The sequence below is a fragment of the Dromiciops gliroides genome, chromosome 2 (genome assembly GCF_019393635.1).
Source record: "Dromiciops gliroides isolate mDroGli1 chromosome 2, mDroGli1.pri, whole genome shotgun sequence".
Taxonomy (NCBI): domain Eukaryota; kingdom Metazoa; phylum Chordata; class Mammalia; order Microbiotheria; family Microbiotheriidae; genus Dromiciops; species Dromiciops gliroides.
Genome location: NC_057862.1, coordinates 395,635,577 through 395,655,719, shown reverse-complemented (window position 1 = coordinate 395,655,719; position 20,143 = coordinate 395,635,577). Strand labels below are relative to the sequence as shown.

Genomic DNA, 20,143 nt, shown 5'->3' with positions numbered 1-20,143 from the left:
TAACTTGATCATGGCTGTATAACTAGTGAGTCCAACTAAAAATGGAACAAGCACATTTTTCTAAGCTGGGAAAACCTGGTCACACTGTATACTTAGGCTAGAGATAGAGAGAGGGGAGAAGAACAGAGCAAGAGCTTTGAGCTTCAAATGAGACTGGGAGCCAAAAAGATCTGGATGTGCTTTTTAGTCAAAGGCCTAACACACAAGCTATATACAAATGAGAATCCAACTTATTCTTTGAAGTCAATCGCTCAAGAAGTCTGTATGCAGCCCTTGGCTGCTTTATTATCAATTTACCTGTCCAAAATTCCAGCCAACCATGTTGATTCGATTTGTGCTCCCTACGTATATGATCCCGGCATCTTCCTCCACATATTCTTCTCTCTCTGCATTATTCATCATGAACACGGCATCCACTGAAAACCCCCCAAAAGGAAATGTTTGAGGTGGGAGAGAATTAGAAAGGCCCCTTTCCTTCTTCTACCCACCCCCTCCCAACTACCCTCTGTGCTAGGGGATGAGCTATCTCTGGGGAAGCCCTTCTCTGGCCTCAGTGACACAATCTCTAGGTGGGAAGAGACCCCAGGTACCCTCTAGTGCAAGAATCCTTAACCTGGTGTCTAGTGGGTAGATTCCAGTGGGCCCATGAACTTGTATGGGGAAAAAATGACATCTTTATTTTCACTAACCTTTTCCTGACATTTAGCATTTCCCTCAATTGTGATTTTAAAACCACCACTACCACCACCACCAAACAACTATTATTCCATGCAGGGGTTCATAGGCTTCACTAGATGGCCAGAGGGGTCTGTGACCCCTTGCAGATGAAGAAGGCTTGCTCTAGTCAGACTCACATCTGAATAGGAATTGGTTCTATACCATTCTATAGCATATAATTGGTTCTATAGCAAGTATCCAGGATCTGCTTAAGGACCTCCCGTGAAGTAGGATGTGCTCATTTTGGCTAGCTCTAATTGCTGACAAATTTTTCTTTACATTAAGCTTAAATCTGTCCCTCTGCATTTTCCAACCTTTGTTGTGACTCTGCCCTTTCCAGCCAATTCACACAGAGCTAATCCCTTCTTTGCATGACAGGTCTAGGCTTGATGCCTCTGACTACCTGCTTATGTTCTGGAAACAATGAACTCAGGTGGGAAGTGAGGTTGGAGAAAGGGTCTGCTGCTGTCCAGCTCTAAACCCTATGACTAAAATAAGCTGAGATACATTAGGGGTTCAGGCTGCAGAGATGAAGTAACTGCTGCAGTGCAGAGGATTTGGAAAATGTGGAGTAGTTGCTGACCACGCCACCAGGAAGCCATCCAGGATTACTAGTTTACTTCAATGCTGTCAACATTGAATGAAAGGCATTGATGCTGTCATAGAATTACTGAATGTTACAGCACTGGGCTTCTTGACTTACTGGGACAGAAATATTATTGATGCATAGAATCCTTGTGCTAGAACTCACCCTTGAGAGTCACTGACCCACTGCCCTGACTCCAGTGAGTATCACTGAACTCTAGAGCTACAACAAGCCTTCGACAGAACAGAGATGTATAGAGTTGCAAGAGACATCACAATGTAGAACAGAGAGTTTCAGAGCAGGAAGGGACCTTAAAGCATGGAAGGCAGAACATTAGAGATGGAAATGAACTCAAAACACATAATGTCAGAACTAGAAAAAATATAGAACACACAATATTCCAGCTGAAAGAACACTTAGAATGTAAAATATCATAACCAGAAGAAGCCTTTGAAATGACTTACTCCAACCCCCTCATGAGGAAAGTGAGGCCCAGAGATGGGAGGTGAATTGCCTAAGGAGACCCCAAGTTAGTGGAAGAACGAACATTAAGACCTAGCTTTCCTGCCTCCTGGGGTAGAGCTCTTTCCTATGCCTCCTTTTTCTTCTGTGAGCAGTGAGATACACCTGGAATGGGAGCCCAGTGGTGGGCTAATGACGTGGTAGGGGGCTTGACTCCTACCTTCTAGCCAGGGGTTAAACAGCTGAACCCATGTCCCCAGATTGGTGGTGGTGTATCCACCTTGAGAAGCAATCTGAAGGGTAAGTGTGTATCGACCAATAGGAGCATTGGGTGGACTGGTGATGGTGAGGCTTATTGAGCTGCCGTCGTTGCTCAAGAATATTGCATTCCAGGGGTTGCCACTTGGCCTAGTGGTCAAAGGAATCACAGCTCTGGTCCGGGCTGATTCAGAGGGGTTTGGACCTTTCCAAAAACAATAGAGAACAATGAAATCCATGTAGCATATCTGAATAAGGAGTTAGACTAGAGTAGGTGAAATTAGTTGGACATTGTCATAGCCAGTCAGGTTGGGTCACTGAAGAAACCATAGAATATCACAGTTGGAAGGGATCTTGGAACATGGGATGTTATGTCTAATACCCCTCATTTTCTAAATGAGGAAACTGAGGCACAGAGAAGGGAAAAGACTTGTATTTGGTTATTAGAGTAGTAGATTAGAGATTATTAAACCAGAGATTAGAACCTTGGTCATATAATTCCCAGGAAAATTCTCTGAACTGCTGCTGCCCAAAGAAGTCACCAAATTAGATAATTTAAGGGCTTGAAGGAACAGCTAGGTGACAGTGCAATCAGGAAGGCCTGAGTTCAAATCTGGACTCAGACACTTACTAGCTGTGTGACCGTCTGGGCAAGTCACTTAACTCTGTTTGCCTCAGTTTCCTCATCTAGCAAATGAGCTGGAGAAGGAAATGACAAACCACTCCAGTATCTTTGCCAAGAAAACCCCAAATGGGTTTATGAAGAGTTGGATACAACTGAGAGGATTCAACAACAATCCAGCTTGAAGTGATCTTAATCATTATCCAGCAGAGGCCTAGAGAAGTCACAAACAGAGTCTAGATCTCTTGCATCCTGGTCCAGGACTCTTTCTACTACATCATGCATGTTCATGTTAATCATAATATCCTGGAGCAGTCAATTTAACATGATTTACTGAACACCCGCTGTATGTAGAGCATTATGTTGGGCCCTGGGAGAGAGAAAAAAAAATCAGTTACCTGTGGAGGCTATGAAGGTCACCTTATCCCCAGAGGACATAGGTCTGTTGAAGGAAACACTGAGTTTAAAGGGCTGGCCCCTCCTGGTGATCAGCTCATTACTGTAGTACTTGTCTGTGTGGTGATCATATTTGTTAGCTTCATTCTTCCAGCTGAAGTCCGAGAGTTGCAAATCTGTGAGAGGAAAAAGGAGAAACTGAAGACTGTGGGGTCTTTTACAGAACAACCATCAGGCAATCAACATTGATGAAATGCCTACAGGCACTGTGCTAAGCACCTGGGAGACAAGAAAGCAAGATGGGCCCTGCCCTCATGAAGCTTACAATCTAATGAAGGAGACAATATGCAAACAAATATGTAAAAAGTAAGCAATATACAGGAGAAATAGGAAATAATGAACAGAGGGAAGGTTTAAGAAAGGTTGCAGGAGGCTTCTTGTAGGAGGGGAGGTTCTAGTTGGGATTTAAAGGAAGCCAGTAAAGTCAGTAGGTAGAGTAGAGGAGGGAGAATATTCCAGGTTTGGGGAACAACCAGAGAAAGTGCCTGGAGCTGTGCTAAGTGTCTCATTTGTGGAACAGCCAACAGGCGAGGTCCAGTGAGACAAAGAGTATGTGATGGGGAATGGGGTGTAAGAAGACCAGAAAGGTAGGAGGGGGCTGAGTGATAAAGGCCTTTGAATGCCAAACAGAGCTGCCAAAGGACTTGGGGCACTCATGCTGGGAGCCATAGGCTGAAGGACAGAGGGGAGATGGAACTGGGGGCATTTGATCATGCATGCATTTATTCATTCAACAGACATTACCAAGCATATACTATGAGTGCTGGGCCTGGAGTCAGGAAGACTCATCTTCTTGAGTTCAAATCTAGCCTCAGACACTAGCTGTGTGACCCATGGTAAATAATTTAATTCTGTTTGCCTCAGTTTCCTCATCTATCAAATGAGCTGGAGAAGGAAATGGCAAACCACTCCAGTATCTTTGCCAAGAGAATCTCAAACAGGGTCATGAAGAGTCAGACATGACTGAAAAATGACTCAACAACAAATGGCCACAGTGGTGGCACACTAATAATAATTCCCCTTCTCTAGCACTTTTTGGCTTACAAAACACTGTCCATACAAGAGTTCATTGAGGTAGTATTGTCATTATGATCCCATTTAGAGATGAAAAAACCTGGGTCCAGACAACTGAAGTGATTTAGGATGGTAGGAATTATTTTTTTTTTTGCAGGGCAGTGAGGGTTAAGTGACTTGCCCAGGGTCACACAGCTAGTAAGTGTCAAGTATCTGAAGACTGATTTGGACTCAGGTCCTCCTGAATCCAGGGCCAGTGCTTTATTCACTGCACCACCTAGCTGCCCCAGGATGGTAGGAATTAGAACTGGGGGGTGGGGCAGCTAGATGGCGCAGTGGATAGAGCACCAGCCCTGGTGTCAGGAGTACCTGAGTTCAAATCTGGCCTCAGACACTTAACACTTACTAGCTATGTGACCCTGGGCAAGTCACTTAACCCCAACTGCCTCACTAAAAAAAAAAAAAAAAAAAAAAAAAAGAAATGGGGAGTGTCGGACTTAGGAACTATTTAGTCTAACTCTCATTTTATGGACTTCTCTGTGGTCACAGTCTGGTTCAAGATCTCAAGGAAAAGGGACACAGCCACATGATCCACAATGATATTAGGAGTCCTTTACTTCATTTTACTGCCTCCCTAGGTCTCAAGCTTCACAGGATCATAGAGCTGGGATGGGGCCTTAGAAGGCCATGAAGTCTAACACCTCATTTTACAGATGAGGAAATGGAAGCACAGAGGGGTCAAGTGACCTGCCTCAGGTCACAGAGCAAGTGACGTGCCTGAGGAGATATTTGAACCCAGGTCTTTCCTTCTCTAAGTCCATGCCATTTCCCACTAGTTATGGTACTAAGGAGTCAAGCTGTACACCCAATCCCACCCTAGGAAACCAGCCCTGCCCAAATCTGCAGGTCTATATAGAGTAGCTGGACACAGTGAAGACCAGCAGGGCCTTCTAATCAGGCAAACAAAAATCACTAGAACTTCCTGGTTAAGGAGACCCCAGCTACCTCTGAATAGACAAATTAAGAGTTGCTGAGATAAAGATAAGCACAGGGATCGACTCCACTTAGAGTCTTCTAAATGATCATGTCATCAGTTCTGCTTCCATGTACAAATCTCCCTCCTCACTGGGCCAGGAAGAGCCTAGCCTGAGCAGACTTAATTCCTTAGTAGTAGCAGCAGAGCGAAGCCTCAAACTTAGGGGTTCTGAGTTCAAGTGCAGTGCCATGATACTATGATTCTCTGTTGTCTCTCAAAGATAAAGAAGCCTGGGCTCCTTGCCTTTCTAGGGCTTGCAACTAAGAGGCGAGGTGAGGTGAGATGACACAGAAATCCAAATAATGATAGCATGAATTAATAATAACTGCTAACATGTATATAGTTTACTATGTTCCAGGCACTGTGCTAAGAGCTTTACAATTATTATCTCATTTGGTCCTCACAACAACCCTGGGAGGTGGGTGCTCTTGTTATCCACATTTTCCAGATAGGAAACTGAGGCAATCCAGGCTTAAGTGACTTACACTGGCTCACAGAGCTTATGTTTGAAGCTGGATTTGGACTGAGGTGTTCCTGACTCCAGGCCTGGTACTCTATCCACTGCACCACTTAGCTGCAAATAATAATATCCTCTAACATTTATATGGTACTTACTGTATGCCACACACTGTGCTACCTGCTTTACAAATATTACCCCATTTGATAGTCACACAACAACCCTGGGAGGTGGGTGCTATTATTATCCCATTTTTTCAGATGAGGAAACTGAAGCAGAGGTTAAGTGACTTGCCCAGGGTCAAAGAGCTAGGAAGTGTCTGAGGCCAGATTTGAACTGGGTCTTCCTAACTCCAGGCCCAGAGCTCTACCCATCAAGCCACCTAGCTGCACATGGTTCCCCTCTGGTCAAATTAGATATTTCTGGCCATCTTTCCAGGGCTGTAGTAGAGCCTTTGAGTCCTGTGAGGGTGGGGACTGTGGCCTATTCTTCTATGTGTCCCCCAAGCACCAAGCACAGGACTGTGCACCATGGGAATGGATGTGGCGTGACACTAAAGATGTGTGCTGCTGCACCCTAAGGACCGGGGACTCTCCATTCACTGACTTGCAGCTGGAACCTTCCTGAGGTGTGGAGGCCTCCACGAGAGTTGGAGTTCCTTGACAGCAGGTCTACATGATGTTGCTCTTTGTATCCCCAGTGCTTAGCACGATGCTTTGCACATGGGTAGAAGTGCTTCATTCTTTCATTCACTTAATCAATAAATATTTGCTGAACTGAGCTGAACAGCAGCAATTTTGCTCATTCACGCCCTGATTGGGCAACGAAGCAACAAAAGACTTTGCCTGATGAAAGGTGTGCCTCCTTCCCTGCCCTGTGGGGTATTCTATTTTATGATTAAATCTCAGGTTATTCTGGTCTCTTTTTCTTTCATTCTGAAAGCCCAGGCCAGTTGTTTGTGCCTCTGATGAAGGAGCATGGATTAGAAAAAGGGTGTCTAATGTAGCCCCAGCCCCTCCCTGACTCCACCCACCAGGAAGGACCTACAGCCCCGGGCTGGCAGTGTTGCTGTCAGCAGGGAGGAGAAGACTCCAGGTATGGGGAGGACCCTTGTTACCCAAGGTCTATTAGTTCAATCAATTAAATTGATTTCAATCCAGGATTATAGGGTTACAGGTCTCTAAGCTCCGTGTTCTAGGAAAGGCTATCTCTAATAATGATGATGACGATGCCAGAACCCTTGAAAATTCACAAAAGGCTTTACTCACCATAAGCCTTTGAGGTAGTCACATATATTATGATTCTCATTTTATAGATGAGAAAACTGAGGTTAAAAAAAGCTAGGTGAAGGGGCAGCTAGGTGGCACAGTGGATAGAGCACTGGCCCTGGAGTCAGGAGTACCTGAGTTCAAATCCGGCCTCAGACACTTGAAACTTACTAAGCTGTGTGACCCTGGGCAAGTCACTTAACCCCAATTGCCTCACCAAAAAAAAAAAAAAAAAGCCAGGTGAAACAATGTTTGTTCAAGGTCACACAGGTACTGAGTATTGTGGTGGGGTCTTCAAACCCAGGTTTCCTAACTATGAGCCTAATGTCCTTTCAACCATATTGCATATTATAGTGCTCAGGGCCACCCACAGGGAACAAAGGAACACATTTTGCTGTGAACCACTTCTCTCAATATTATTTGTATGTTTGTGAAACCAGGTTAAAGTGGAAAACATCCAAGACGGCCTTGGAAAGGGATTAGCAGTCCACCCCCCAGGTCATTTTTAGGTGTCCAGGGCTGACAGGCCCCAGATTATATCTAAAGTTGCTTTACATGTTTAAGTCATGAACCCATGACTCTGGCTCGCTGCCCATCAGGATGAAACATATCCAGGGAAGGGTGGCAGCCTATGTGAGCTCAGGCCCCTCGTGGACAGAGTTCTCCCATCTAACCCGTTTAGTTTTCCTTCTTCAGCCAAAAAAGAAGGGTTTTCACTTCACAGACCATACAATGTCAGAACTGAAACTGCCGTTAGAACATAGAATGTCAGAGCTCCATTTAAATACCTATTTACTAAGTACCTACTAAGTAGTGGGTCCAACTCCTTCATTTTATAGCATGAGATCCAGAGAGGGGATTGACTTGGTCCCAGTCACACAGCTAGGAAGGAAGAGGTACTAGAACCAAGGTCTCCTGATCAGTTCCATACCAGCTGTCACCAGGAATGAATGCATGGAGAGAAAAGCCTTTTTTTCCTAGTAGCCTCCAGAGTGCACTGGCGATATATATGGAAAGAGAGAGAAGGAGGCAAAGGGCATGGATTGACATCTATACCTCTTTCCTCCGTCCCTCCCAGCAATCAACTTAGGGGCTCTGTTCCCCTCTTTCTGTGGGGGAAGAGGGTACCCCAGTTCTCATTTCAGTTCTATGGGAGCTCCATTTCCCCAGGTGTAGAGGGTTATGCCAGCAGGGTTTTGGGCAGGGAGGATAGGATAGAAAATCTCTGAGACAAATCCAGAGAAGCAAGAGACCAGGAGACTTGTAAAGATAGTGTGGGTAGGCAGATAGATCCTTACTAATGAAAGGAGACTTCTTCAGGAATTTCCCTTGGTTTGGAGTGTAAGATTTGATCCAGTGAGGAAAGCTTTTCATAAGCCAAGGCTGAAAGGCAGGCCCACAAAAGATCCATCAGCACCTAGTAGAGTGGCAATGGTTCCCATTTCAGGTCATATGAGGTGAATCCTGCCCCAGATAGAGGGAGTGGTTTCTGTCTCAGGTGAAAGGCCTTAGGGGTGAGGGGAGTGGAGGAGGTGGCTCCTCTTGGACTAAGAAGAGAGCAACTAGATCCATAAGACATTGGCCACCTGCGACTGTTTCTCAGATATGCTTGATTGAGTGGGCCTAATTCTAGCCTGGGTGGTTGTTCCTGTATGTTGAGGTAAAGCCTGACAAAGAAACTTTCTTTCCTAAAGGTTTAGAGTGAGATCCAGTGTCTTCCTGTTCTTTACATAGAAGGAAATGTCAAACTTCCCCTTCTCACAGAAAGCCAGTGATAGAAAAGGGCCTTAGAACATGGAATGTCGGAGTTGGAAGGGGCCCTAGAACACACAAGGCCAGAAGTGGAAGGGATCTTAGAACATAGAACGTCAGAGGTAAAAGGCACTTCTGGCACATCTGGTCTGATTCCCACATGAACTGGAGTGCTCTCTACAATATACCCAAACAAATGGTCAGCCAGCCTTTGTTTGAAGACCCTCAACTCCCACAGCAGACCATTCCAATTTTGATTAGCTATAAATGTCAGGAAGTTTACATCAGGGATAAATTTAGCTCTTTGAAATTTCCACCCATAGTTCCTACTTCTACCTTTGGGGATCAACTACGTTTTATATAGAATGTCAGTGAAGACAGAACATAGAGCTGAGAGGGGTATTAGAGGTGTCTCATCTTAGTTTAACTTCATTTTGCAAAAGAGAAAATAGGTCCAGGGAAAAACTCAGGTTCATAAAGCAAGTTAATGGCAGAATTAGGGCATAAACCCAGTTTTCTTGATTCCCTGTCTGTAGGAAACATGCTATTAAGATGAAGGCTGGAAAAAAAATAAGGGGCAGCTAGGTGGCACAGTGGATAGAGCACCAGCCCTGAAGTCAGGAGTACCTGAGTTCAAATCTGGCCTCAGACACTTAACACTTACTAGCTGTGTGACCCTGGGCAAGTCACTTAACCCCAATTGCCTCACTAAAAAAAAAAAAAAAAAGATGAAGGCTGGGATCCCCAGCTGTATGCAGAAGCTGTCAACTATCAAGTAGGGGGACTGGATGACCCTCAGTCTCCCCTGGGCAAAGGTTAGTCAGACAGGTCGGGACAGACCCCTAATCAATCACTGTTCTTTCAGGTAGCTTGGGGGACAGCAAATATTGCTTAAATAAATGATTGTGTCCTTTTTTTCTGAGGCAAAGGCTGTCGTGTGCCTAATTCCTGACTGGTTTATAGAGGCTGTAGGCTGGAGGAAAGGCAGGATCCCAGAGTTATTTTACAAGGAAGCAATCTGCCCAAACTTCATCCCTCACTCCTGATTACTGGAGCAATCCAGAGGTCAGTCAGAGAAACTTCTCTCTTATCGTTGAGGACTTAAGACATATCAGACCCTTAGAAAATTTTTTTTTGGTGGGGAAATGAGGGTTAAGTGACTTGACATGGGTCACATAGCTAGTAAATGTCAAGTGTCTAAGGCTGGATTTGAACCCAGGTCCTCCTGAATCTAAGGCTGGTGCTTTATCTACTGCACCACCTAGGTGCCCCCAGACCCTTAGAATATTGATTGATACTAGTCCACATGTCTATAGCATTTGGCATTTTATGAAACACTTTTTTCATAACAACCCTATGAGGTAAGTCACAGAAGTATTACTATTCCCATTTTACAAATAAGGAAACTAAGGCTGGAAGAGATTGACTTGTCCTAGTCACCAGTAGGGCTAGGACTTCAAATCCAGTGTTCCTTTTTTTTTTTTTTTTTTGGTGTCTAGTGTTCTTTTGACTGCTCAATGCTGCCTAACATCCATGTGCTCAATTAGCTCTCAGCACTAACCATGGACAGAGCCAGAGAAACGTCTGGGCACTTGGCCTCTGAAGATTTAGATGGGCCCAGATGTTAGTTAGGTCATCCAGAAGATAGAAGAACCTTTTCTAATGAGATTTTCAGCCAGCTTTTAACTGAACAGTTAGATTTCATCCTTTAGTCTCATGCAGAAATTACCTTTAACCGTATCACAATTTCCAAGAATCTATTCTGAATTTTTCTCTTACAGGAAAATTACTGAGATTTCTAGGCCAGTGATATCCCCACCTTCTCTCCCTCCCCCCCATAATTCTGGTGCAAGCAATTACTTCTGAAACATCCTCTTGGTCCCGAAGAATGTGGTGTGACTGTGGATAAATTCCTTCCCCACCCAGGCCCCAAATTGTCACTCTATGCAAATCATTTTGCTGCTCTGTAAAATGAGTTAACATTCTATGTCCAAAAGGTTAGAAAACTTGTTGAAAGCTGGATGAAAATGACCTGAGAGCTTAACTAAATGCCTCTCCCAGAATCCCAGAGGATCAGAGTTGTCTGGGACCTCGGGGACCATTAGGCACAAATAGCAGCTGAACAAGAAGCTCCTCTATTGCTTCCCCGAGTGGTGGTTCAGCTCTTACTTAATGACTTCCAGTGATGGGGAACCCACTACCTCCTGGGGCAGTCTATTCCATTTTTAGATCATTTGGATCATTCTAATTATTAGAAGATTTTCCTTACACAAAGCCTAAGTTTCTGTCTGAATTCCTGGGCAAAGTGAAGGGAAAACAGGTAGTGATGAAGTCCTGAGCTCTAAATAAGGGGTCAATTAGAGGAGATCAATTCCCACCCCCACCCCCCCAAAAAAAAACAACACCAAACTGCCCTAAGACTTTTGGGACACATGGCTCAATCTCAGGGTTGCAGTATTTTCAGATTTTCACCTTAGGGGAGTTTCTAACAGTGACATTTAAAAATCCCAAACACGAAAAACAAACAACAAAAATCCCACTCCCTTGCCACTGACTCCCAACTCCTTTTCTCCCTAGGCAGGCTGTATGCACCTCAGACAGTATCTATAATTGGCATTTGGGCAATATACGACAACCCCAGCCCTAATATGAAAATCATATGACAGATGGGACACCAAAATGTTGTGATGAGTCAATGCAGCTATGCCCCCCAAACACTCACCCCCCAGGTCCCAAGCAGGAGTTTGATTGGTGATACCTGTTCTTGACAAAGGGCATCATTAGGACTTATCTGGTCTGTGTGCAACCGTAGGTTTGTCTGTGGTGATGTTTTGGTGATTATGTTTCTGTGTGTCAAGATGGAAAGCATAGGCATTTTGTTTCACATAAGCCAGAGAGATTCCCATTCCCTGGCATTACAAAATTAGAGAGCGGAAAGGGACATCAGAAGCAGGCTGCTCAGTCCAACTTCAACCTGAGCAGGGATCCTTCTCTAACATTCCAAACAAGTAGCTGTCTAGCCTTTGAAGCCTTTGGGCGAGGAGGAAAGAACCCACTTACTCTTTTTTTTTTTTTTTTGTGAGGCAATGGTGGGTAAGTGACTTGCCCAGGGTAACACAGCTAGTAAGTGTCAAGTGTCTGAGGACTGATTTGAACTCAGGTCCTCCTGAATCCAGGGCCAGTGGTCTATCCACTGCGCCACCTAGCTGCCCCACTCCACTTACTCTTGAGGTGGCTCTAGTTTCCTATTGCTCTAATTTTAAAGAAATGTTTCCTTACACTCAGAGTTCTGATATTCTATGCTTATTTGTTCATTCATTTGATCCAAATGTTCACTAAACAAGCATTAAGAGACTGCTATTTGCCAAGCATTGTAGGTATTGGGGATACAAAGACAAAAGTGAATTAGTCCCTGTCCTCAAGGAACATACATTCTGGGGTGGGTGGGGGGAGGGAAGTGGGAACAGAGTAGACACAGCAAAGTAAACACAAAACATACACAAAGTTATCTGGGGGAAGAGGGGATGAGATGGGCCTCCTAGGAGGTGGCCCTTGTGCTGCATTTTGAAGGAATCTAGGGGTTCCAGGAGGCCAAGACCAGGAGCCAGTACATTCCAGGCATGTGTAATGGGGGAAATGGGATATGGGTTTGGGTTCTTAGGAATTCCTCTCCCCTAACCCAACCCGTACCCCATTTCCCCCATTACACATGGAAGCCAGCCTATGTCAAGGTACCAAGAAAGGAGATGTAATGTCATGTGTGGGGAATGGCAAATGGGTAAGTCTGGCAGCTTTGTACAGTACACAAAATTGAGTAATAGAAATGTAGTCTAGAGGCATACTGTGATGGGTTTTAAAAGCCAAATAGAGGAGTTTTAATTTTATTTTTAAAGCAAGGGGGAGCCACTGGGGCGTTTTGAGCATAATAATAACTGATAATAATTAACACTAGATAGTGCTTTTTATGTGCCAGGCACCATGCTAAGCACTTTACAATTATGATCTCAATTGATCCTCACAAGAACCCTGGGAGGTAGGTGCTATTATTATCCCCATTTTTACAGATGAGGAAACTGAGGCAGACAGAGGTTAACTGACTTGTCCAGGGTCACAGGGATTCTGAGGCTGGATTTGAACTCAGGTTCCTGACTCCAGGCCCAGGGGGTCTATCCACTGAACCATTTAGCTGCCCCCTGGGTATGAGAGTAACATGGCCAGACTTATGCTAAGGTCTCTTTCACTAGGTTCATTTCTATAAATCTATGTGATTACAAGTCCCTCCCCTGCAAAGGTTGCTCTGGCAAAGGCAATTGTACTCCTTGCATGGGACATCATGAGATCTGTGTAATTTGTAGTCCTCCAGCCCTATGTTCACAAACTATGGAGTGACTGGGGTTTGGCTCCCACATCTGGCTTAACAATTTCCCTTGGCAAGCTTTCTTGTAGGTTTCACCACCATTGATGAGATTTTTAAGAGTTTGACTCATGCCTTGTTTGGGTTTGGCTTGGCCATCGCCCACCCTGGCTTAGCTGCAGCACACAATAATTAGCCTGCTGGAGAGCAGGAGAGCTGTCTAACAAGTACCCAAATCCTCGACAGCCATTGTCATGCTGATGACACTGCCTTCCTCTCCTTTTCTTAATTTCTTTCTCTTTCTTCCTTTCTCATTCTTTATTTCTTCTCTCTTTCTGACTCTATTGCTTCGATCCTTCCTTCCTTCCTTCCTTCCTTCCTTCCTTCCTTCCTTCCTTCCTTCCTTCCTTCCTTCCTTCCTTCCTTCCTTCCTTCCTTCCTTCCTTCCTTCCTTCCTTCCTTCCTTCCTTCCTTCCTTCCTTCCTTCCTTCCTTCCTTCCTCTCTCCTTCTCTCTGTCTCTGTCTGTCTCTGTTTCTCTCTCCCCCCGGCCCTTTCCCTCTAAAGTCCCAGGAGCTATTTATAAAAAATGATAATCTTGCACTACCACCTGCTCATCCTGCTACTGAGAGTTTTGATATCACCAAATCACTTTCAAACGAGGCTGCGGAATGCTTCCGGATGCTAGCTTACTTAAGTACACATTCCTACAGCACAGATGTTTTCTTTTCAATCAACTTAGTTACGATAGCTGTGCTCTTAGAAACAAGGAATGTCAGAGCTAGGATGGCACTTACAACATTGAGAAACCACGCTAAAGAAGGAAGGGACCTCAGAATGTTCAAGTGGAGAAGGGCTATACAAACCAGCTATAGTCTAAAACCCTATCTTACAGATGAAGAACCTGACGGCCAGAGGAGGGACTGACTTGCCCAAGGTCATTCAGTGAGTGTCAGAACCCAGGTCCTCTGCCTGTCAGTCCTTCCACACCATGCTGAATTCTACATGGTTGTTTTTAGTGACCATTTCGCTGACATGTCAACAATGTCATCACTGTTGGAAAATGCCAGGAAGCAGGTACTATTTAGGAAAGATGATCCGAGTCTAAGATATTCCCATGAGGCAAAACTGTTCTTTATAAATGGACAGGACCAGTATCTGCTTGACAAATGCCTGTCATCCTCAGATCCATCCCAAACACACATTTGCTGCCCTGGAGATCAGAACCTCAGAGGATGCCTTGCAGCCCATGTGATAGTGAGCCTTGATGGACCCTTTCAAAAAACTGACCATATCCATGAATCCCAAACAATAAACTCACGTTTCTATGGCTCTCTACAGTTTCCACATAATTCTTAGCAATTGCCTTGAGGTAGACAGTACCATTATTACTGTCTTCATTTTATAGTAGGAAACTGAAGCTCAGAAAGGTTAAGTGGAGAGGTCAGATCTTGAGAGCCAAGTTCAAGGGTTTCCCCCACTATAGCCCACTGCCTTTCCAAGATGAATGACTGGATTAGAGCCCCCAGAGAAATCCTGCTGAGTCAGATTGGAAGAGGTGGTTGGCTCCCTAGGAGGTACCCCCTGCAGAAGTTTCCATCCCACTTACCAGCCATGTCTCTCCAGCCCTGCTCCTTCTCTGTGCTCTGCTTGGAATGGCTGAGGTACTGTGCCAGAAGACAAGGTTGCTCCTGACTGCCTTACCATTTATAGAAGCCGCTCCTACACACACCAATTAGAATTATAACCAGGTGGGTGAGGCACCAGGTCATTCCTGTAGTGCCTGTAGCCTTCACTTACGACATACCTATCACCCACAGGAAGGTCACTATGCTTCAGAAAGATGCAAAAAATAACTGGGAGAAAGAGAAGAGGGGTCAGGTAGCTGGATTTTTTTTTTTAAAGAAAGACAAGTGATTTCAGGGTCTGAATCCTGGGATTTAATGCAGGGAGCCACTGGGCCTTTTTGAGCATAATAAAAACTGATAATAACTAACACTAGATAATGCTTTCTATGTGCCCATCACTGTGCTAAGTGCTTTACAATTATGATCTCAATTGATCCTCACAAGAACCCTGGGAGGTAGGTGCTATTACTATTCCCATTTTTACAGATGAGGAAACTGAGGCAGACAGAGGTTAATTGACTTGTCCAGGGTCACAGGGATTCTGAGGCTGGATTTGAACTCAGGTATTCCTGACTCTAGGCCCAAGGGTCTATCCACTGCTGCAAGGGGCCAGGCATTGTATAAGTTTAAACCCTGAAAACCAGAAAAAGCAAAGACTTTTTCTCCCTTTGCTGTACACTCAATGCACAGGAACAGAAGCTCCTAAGAATGGGAAAGGCACTTAGAAATTAATTAGCTCATTCAATTCTCTCACTGAATAGGGAAATCAGTTCAAGGAAGGGAAGTGGATGTGCCTAGTCAGATAGTAGGTGGGTGGAAGGGACCAGGACCAGTCAAATCCTAGGTCTCCAGGGCCAAGGGCTCTTTCCACTGAATCAAATTTGGTTTTTATTGGTAAAAGGGCCATAATTCTACACCACTCATTCTTTTGAAAAGCAGGATGGCCAATTAGAGAAAAAATTCAAAGTCAGGAAGACCTGAGTTCAAGGACTACTTCTGAACAAGCTGTATGACCTTGGATGGGTCCTTTAACCTCTCAGTGTCCCCAGACAACCCTCTAAAACTAAGTTGCAGAGGGGCAGCTAGGTGGCGCAGTGGATAAAGCACCGGCCCTGGAGTCAGGAGTACCTGAGTTCAAATCCGGCCTCAGACACTTAACACTTACTAGCTGTGTAACCCTGGGCAAGTCACTTAACCCCAATTGCCTTACCAAAAACAAAACAAAAACAAAAAACTAAGTTGCAGAACTATCAGATTGTTTTAAAATCAGATAATTTTTTAAAAAAAGTTAATTCTTTCAGGATGTTGGATGTCCTTTCGTTGCAGTCTAGTGGTAAACACTCCTGCTCATCAGCCCCTATCAGAGGGCAGGAAGATTGGAACTGGCATTGAGATTTCCCCTCCTTCATGTGGAGAAACTGTACCTTGCCAGGTCAGAAGTTACATTTTTTTTTTCCTTTGGTGAGGCAATTGGGGTTAAGTGACTTTCCCAGGGTCACACAGCTAGTAAGTGTTAAGTGTCTGAGGCCAGATTTGAACTCTGACTCCAGGTCTGGTGCTCTATCCACTTCGCCACCTAGCTGCCCCCAGAAGTTACATTTTTAAAAAATCATATCATGTTATATAACTGGAAGGGTCCTTAAAACATGAATGTTATAACAAGCTAAGAGAAATCTTACGACACAGAATGTCAGAGCTGGATGGGACCTCAGAATTCAGGATGACAGAGAGGAAAGCGATTTTCTAATATAGAATATGGAATGTCAGACCTGGACAGGTCTTAGAAATAATCTGATGAACTTCAATGGACAGAGGAGGAAATCGAGGAGGCTTGCTCTGGTCAGTAAAGGCTGAGAATTAAGCTCAGGTCTTCTTTTCCTAGTTCTCAGATCCAGCTTCTGGCTGGTGACTTGGTCCTGTTACAAAAGGAAAGCTCTGCACGCACACACAAGGCAGAACATGGCCCTGTGTTTGCCCAGGCAGATGGCCAGGGAGATATTATGGTTTGGCCTGGAAGCACAGTGTGTCTGGGCCCCATGGAGAGCAGTTCACTGGGGTGCCCTATGGAGGCTCAGCATCTTGAGAAAAAGATGCCGGGGAAGCTGTGGTTCCCTCAGGAAACCCATGCTTACTGTACCTCTGAATTTTCCTGAGAAACCGCAGGTGCTCAGGAAGAAATGCCTTCATACAAGTAGTGCATACAGCAATATGATTATGAAGTGTTTCCCAGGTGTTACTCATAGACTCTCAGACTCTCTCTTTTGAAAGAGCAAGATGTAGCCCAGAGAGGCCAAGTGGATTCCCTGGAGTCACAGGATGACTTAGTGGCAGAGCCAGGACTCAAAACTAGGTCCAGAGTTCTTCCCACTACTCCACTGAGGGACCCAACATGTGGGACAACATGCCCAACTGGGCCTTCTGGAGAGCTGCCTTTATCGGGGAGGGTTTGTAATTGAACCCTCTAACCTGAGAATGAGCTTCCTTCACTCCTCCCGGATTAGAACACAGCTCTGATTCTCTGTTCTCCCTGTGCACTTGGCCTCTGGGTAATTATCGAGCGTGCAGAGATTTCTGGGCCACAATGAGGGTACATATCTCCTGGGCTCCAGGACCATGAGTCCCTTTAATGTCTCTAACTGAGGATTGCCCCACCATAGGGAGCCAGGGCGCAGGCCTGAAGGTTGAGCACTGTAATTTGCACAGAGTTGTGTCACAATTTCAGAGTAAATGATTTTAAATTCATAGGTGGAGTCATCTGTCTGTAAGCCTGATGAATTTCCTGCTTGGCCACACTTTATATAACAGAGACATTAGAAAAACCAGATAGATGGAGGCTAATGTGGTCTTTTTCAAGGTGAGGCCAATTAATCACTTATACTTTTCTCTCTCTAATTGAGGAATTGAGCCTTTGCAGTGGCTTTCTCAGCAGGTATAATTACCTGAAAAGGGGAACTATTCAGCTAGAGATCTTTTTCCATTTATCTTTTTGCTGAGCTGAGTCCAAGATGAAGGTAAGGCTTGGGCTACAACAGGAAGGAACAGCAGCTGCGTAGTTATTTATCCCTGATAATAATAACAGTTCATAGGGGCGGCTAGGTGGCGCAGTGGATAAAGCACAGGCCCTGGATTCAGGAGTACCTGACTTTAAATCCGGTCTCAGACACTTGACACTTACTAGCTGTGTGACCCTGGGCAAGTCACTTAACCCCAATTGCCTCACTAAAATAATAATAATAATAACAACAGTTCATATTTATATAGGATATTAAGATTTATAAGGTTTGTCACAACCACCCAATGAGGGAGGTTGTACAAGTATTATTTCCCATTTTACAGATGAGGAAACTGAAGCTGATTTGCCTGTGATTGTTCAGCTAGCAGGCTTCCTGGTCACAATTCTAACCCAGTTTACTAAATCCAAATCCAAGTCTTTGTACTTTATTAGGTTGCCTTGGTGAAGGCTTATCTCATCTGATAGATATTACTCTTCTCCTAAAACACTTTCGGTTGCTTCCTGTTAATTATAGAAGTACATAAACCTTAACTGGGCATTCAAAGCCCTCCACAATAGGTTCCAAATCTAACAACTGTCCATTCATTCACCAAACATTTACTAAGCATCTATGTGTAATACATAATTTCTGACTTCAAGGAGCTTATAGTATGGTAGGAAATCGTGCACACAATACGCTCTGACCCAACAATACCACTACTAGGTCTGTATCCCAAAGAGATCATAAAAAAAAAAAAGAGAAAAGGCCCTACATGTACGAAAATATTCATAGCAGCTCTTTTTGTGGCGGCAAAGAAATGGAAATTGAGGGGATACTCATCAAGTGGGGAATGGCTGAACAAGTTGTGGTATATTAATGTAATGGAATATTATTGGGCTATAAGAAATGATGAGCAGGCAGATTTCAGGAAAACCTGGAAAGACTTAGATGAACTGATGCTAAGTGAAGTGAGCAGAACCAGGAGAACATTGTACACAATAGCAGCAACACTGTGTGATGATCAACTGTGATCGACTTAGCTCTTCTCAGCAATACAATGATCCAAGACAATTTCAAAGGACTCATGATGGAAAATGCTCTCCACATCCAGAAAAAGAACTGTGGGATCCGAATGAAGATTGAAGCATATTGTTTTCATTTTCTTTGTTTTTTAAAATTTTTTTTCTTTCTTGGGGCTTTCTCTTTTGATTCTTTTTTCCACAACATGACTAATGTGGAAATATATTTAACATGATTGTACATGTATAACCTATATCAGATTGGTTGCTATATTGGGGAGGGGGGAAGGAAGGGAGGGAGGGAGGGAGAAAAATTTAGAACTCAAAATCTTTTTAAAAAATGAATATTGAAAACTATTTTTACATGTAATTGGAAAAAATACTATTAAGATAAAAAAGAAAAGCATGCACACATATAAACAGAGGTATGCAAACACAAATACAATATTTGAATGCTTCAAGAATCTATGATTTATTAAGTATGAATACTCCCACCAATGATCAATCAGTAAATAAGCATTAATAAGAACTTACTATGTGCCAAGTATTGTGCAAAGACAAAGCAAAAACAGTCCCTGCCCGAAAGGAGCTTTCAGTCTAAAGATGCAGATTGTGAACTTGCTATCAGTAAATGGACTTTGAGGGGCAGCTAGATGGCGCAGTGGATAGAGTACTGGCCCTGGAGTCAGGAGTACCTGAGTTCAAATCTGGCCTCAGACACTTAACACTCACTAGCTGTGTGACCCTGGGCAAGTCACTTAACCCCAATTGCCTCACTAAAAAAAAAAAAACAACAACAAAGTAAATGGACTTTGAGAATTGTTTTGGTCCCCAAATTCATCACTCTGCAGTCAATCTGGTAACAAATTTTTCCAAAATTAGCTAGTTTAACCCTCAGACAACAAACATTTATCACTGAATCTATTGTATTAGTCCAAGAAACATTGTTCTTTCAAGGTTCAGGAAAGGTGCTACTTGGTACAAACACCAGAAGGGATAAATGATTTAATGGAGAAAATAGAGAAAAGAAACAAAGTTATTTGGGCCCCGTTAATTTATCCACTTTGCTTAATGCAGGTTTGTCTAACCAGGGGGATCCCTGCACCATTTGGCCAAACTGGGTCAGGATTGAGTGGTTTGGCTTGCCCACTGTGGTATGTAGCCCTGTTTCAGCTTTACTGAAGGAAGAACTATCCACGAGGGCAATGCTAATGTCCAGATCACTAGTTGCAGTGGTTATTGGTCATTTTCTATGGGATGACCCATTGTGAGCTACATGTTCCCATGACAGCACCATAATAGGCCCGTGCCAGGATTCTTCTTGTTTCAGTTGTGTCTGACTCTTCGTGACCCCATTTAGGTTTTTGTTGTTGTTATTGTTGTTGTCGTTTTGCAAAAGATACTGGAGTAACTGGTTTGCTATTTCCATCTCCAGTTCATTTTACAGATGAGGAAACTGAGGCAAATAGGGTTAAGTGACTGGCCCAGGGTCACACAGCTAGTAAATGTCTGAGGCAGAATTT

General features: G+C 44.0%; 1 protein-coding gene across 1 annotated transcript in view; it reads right to left on the bottom strand.

The window, feature by feature from the left end:
- The window catches only part of TGM3 (transglutaminase 3), a 44,445-nt gene extending 29,660 nt beyond the window's left edge, over positions 1–14,785 (bottom strand). Inside the window, exons 1-4 of the mRNA XM_043980843.1 lie at positions 14,781–14,785; positions 3,044–3,255; positions 1,986–2,228; positions 298–416 (exon numbers count right to left, since the gene is read on the bottom strand). Coding sequence (XP_043836778.1) covers positions 298–416; positions 1,986–2,228; positions 3,044–3,255; positions 14,781–14,785 — 579 coding nt within the window. The remainder of the gene's footprint in view (positions 1–297; positions 417–1,985; positions 2,229–3,043; positions 3,256–14,780) is intronic.
- Between the last annotated feature and the right edge of the window lie 5,358 nt (positions 14,786–20,143).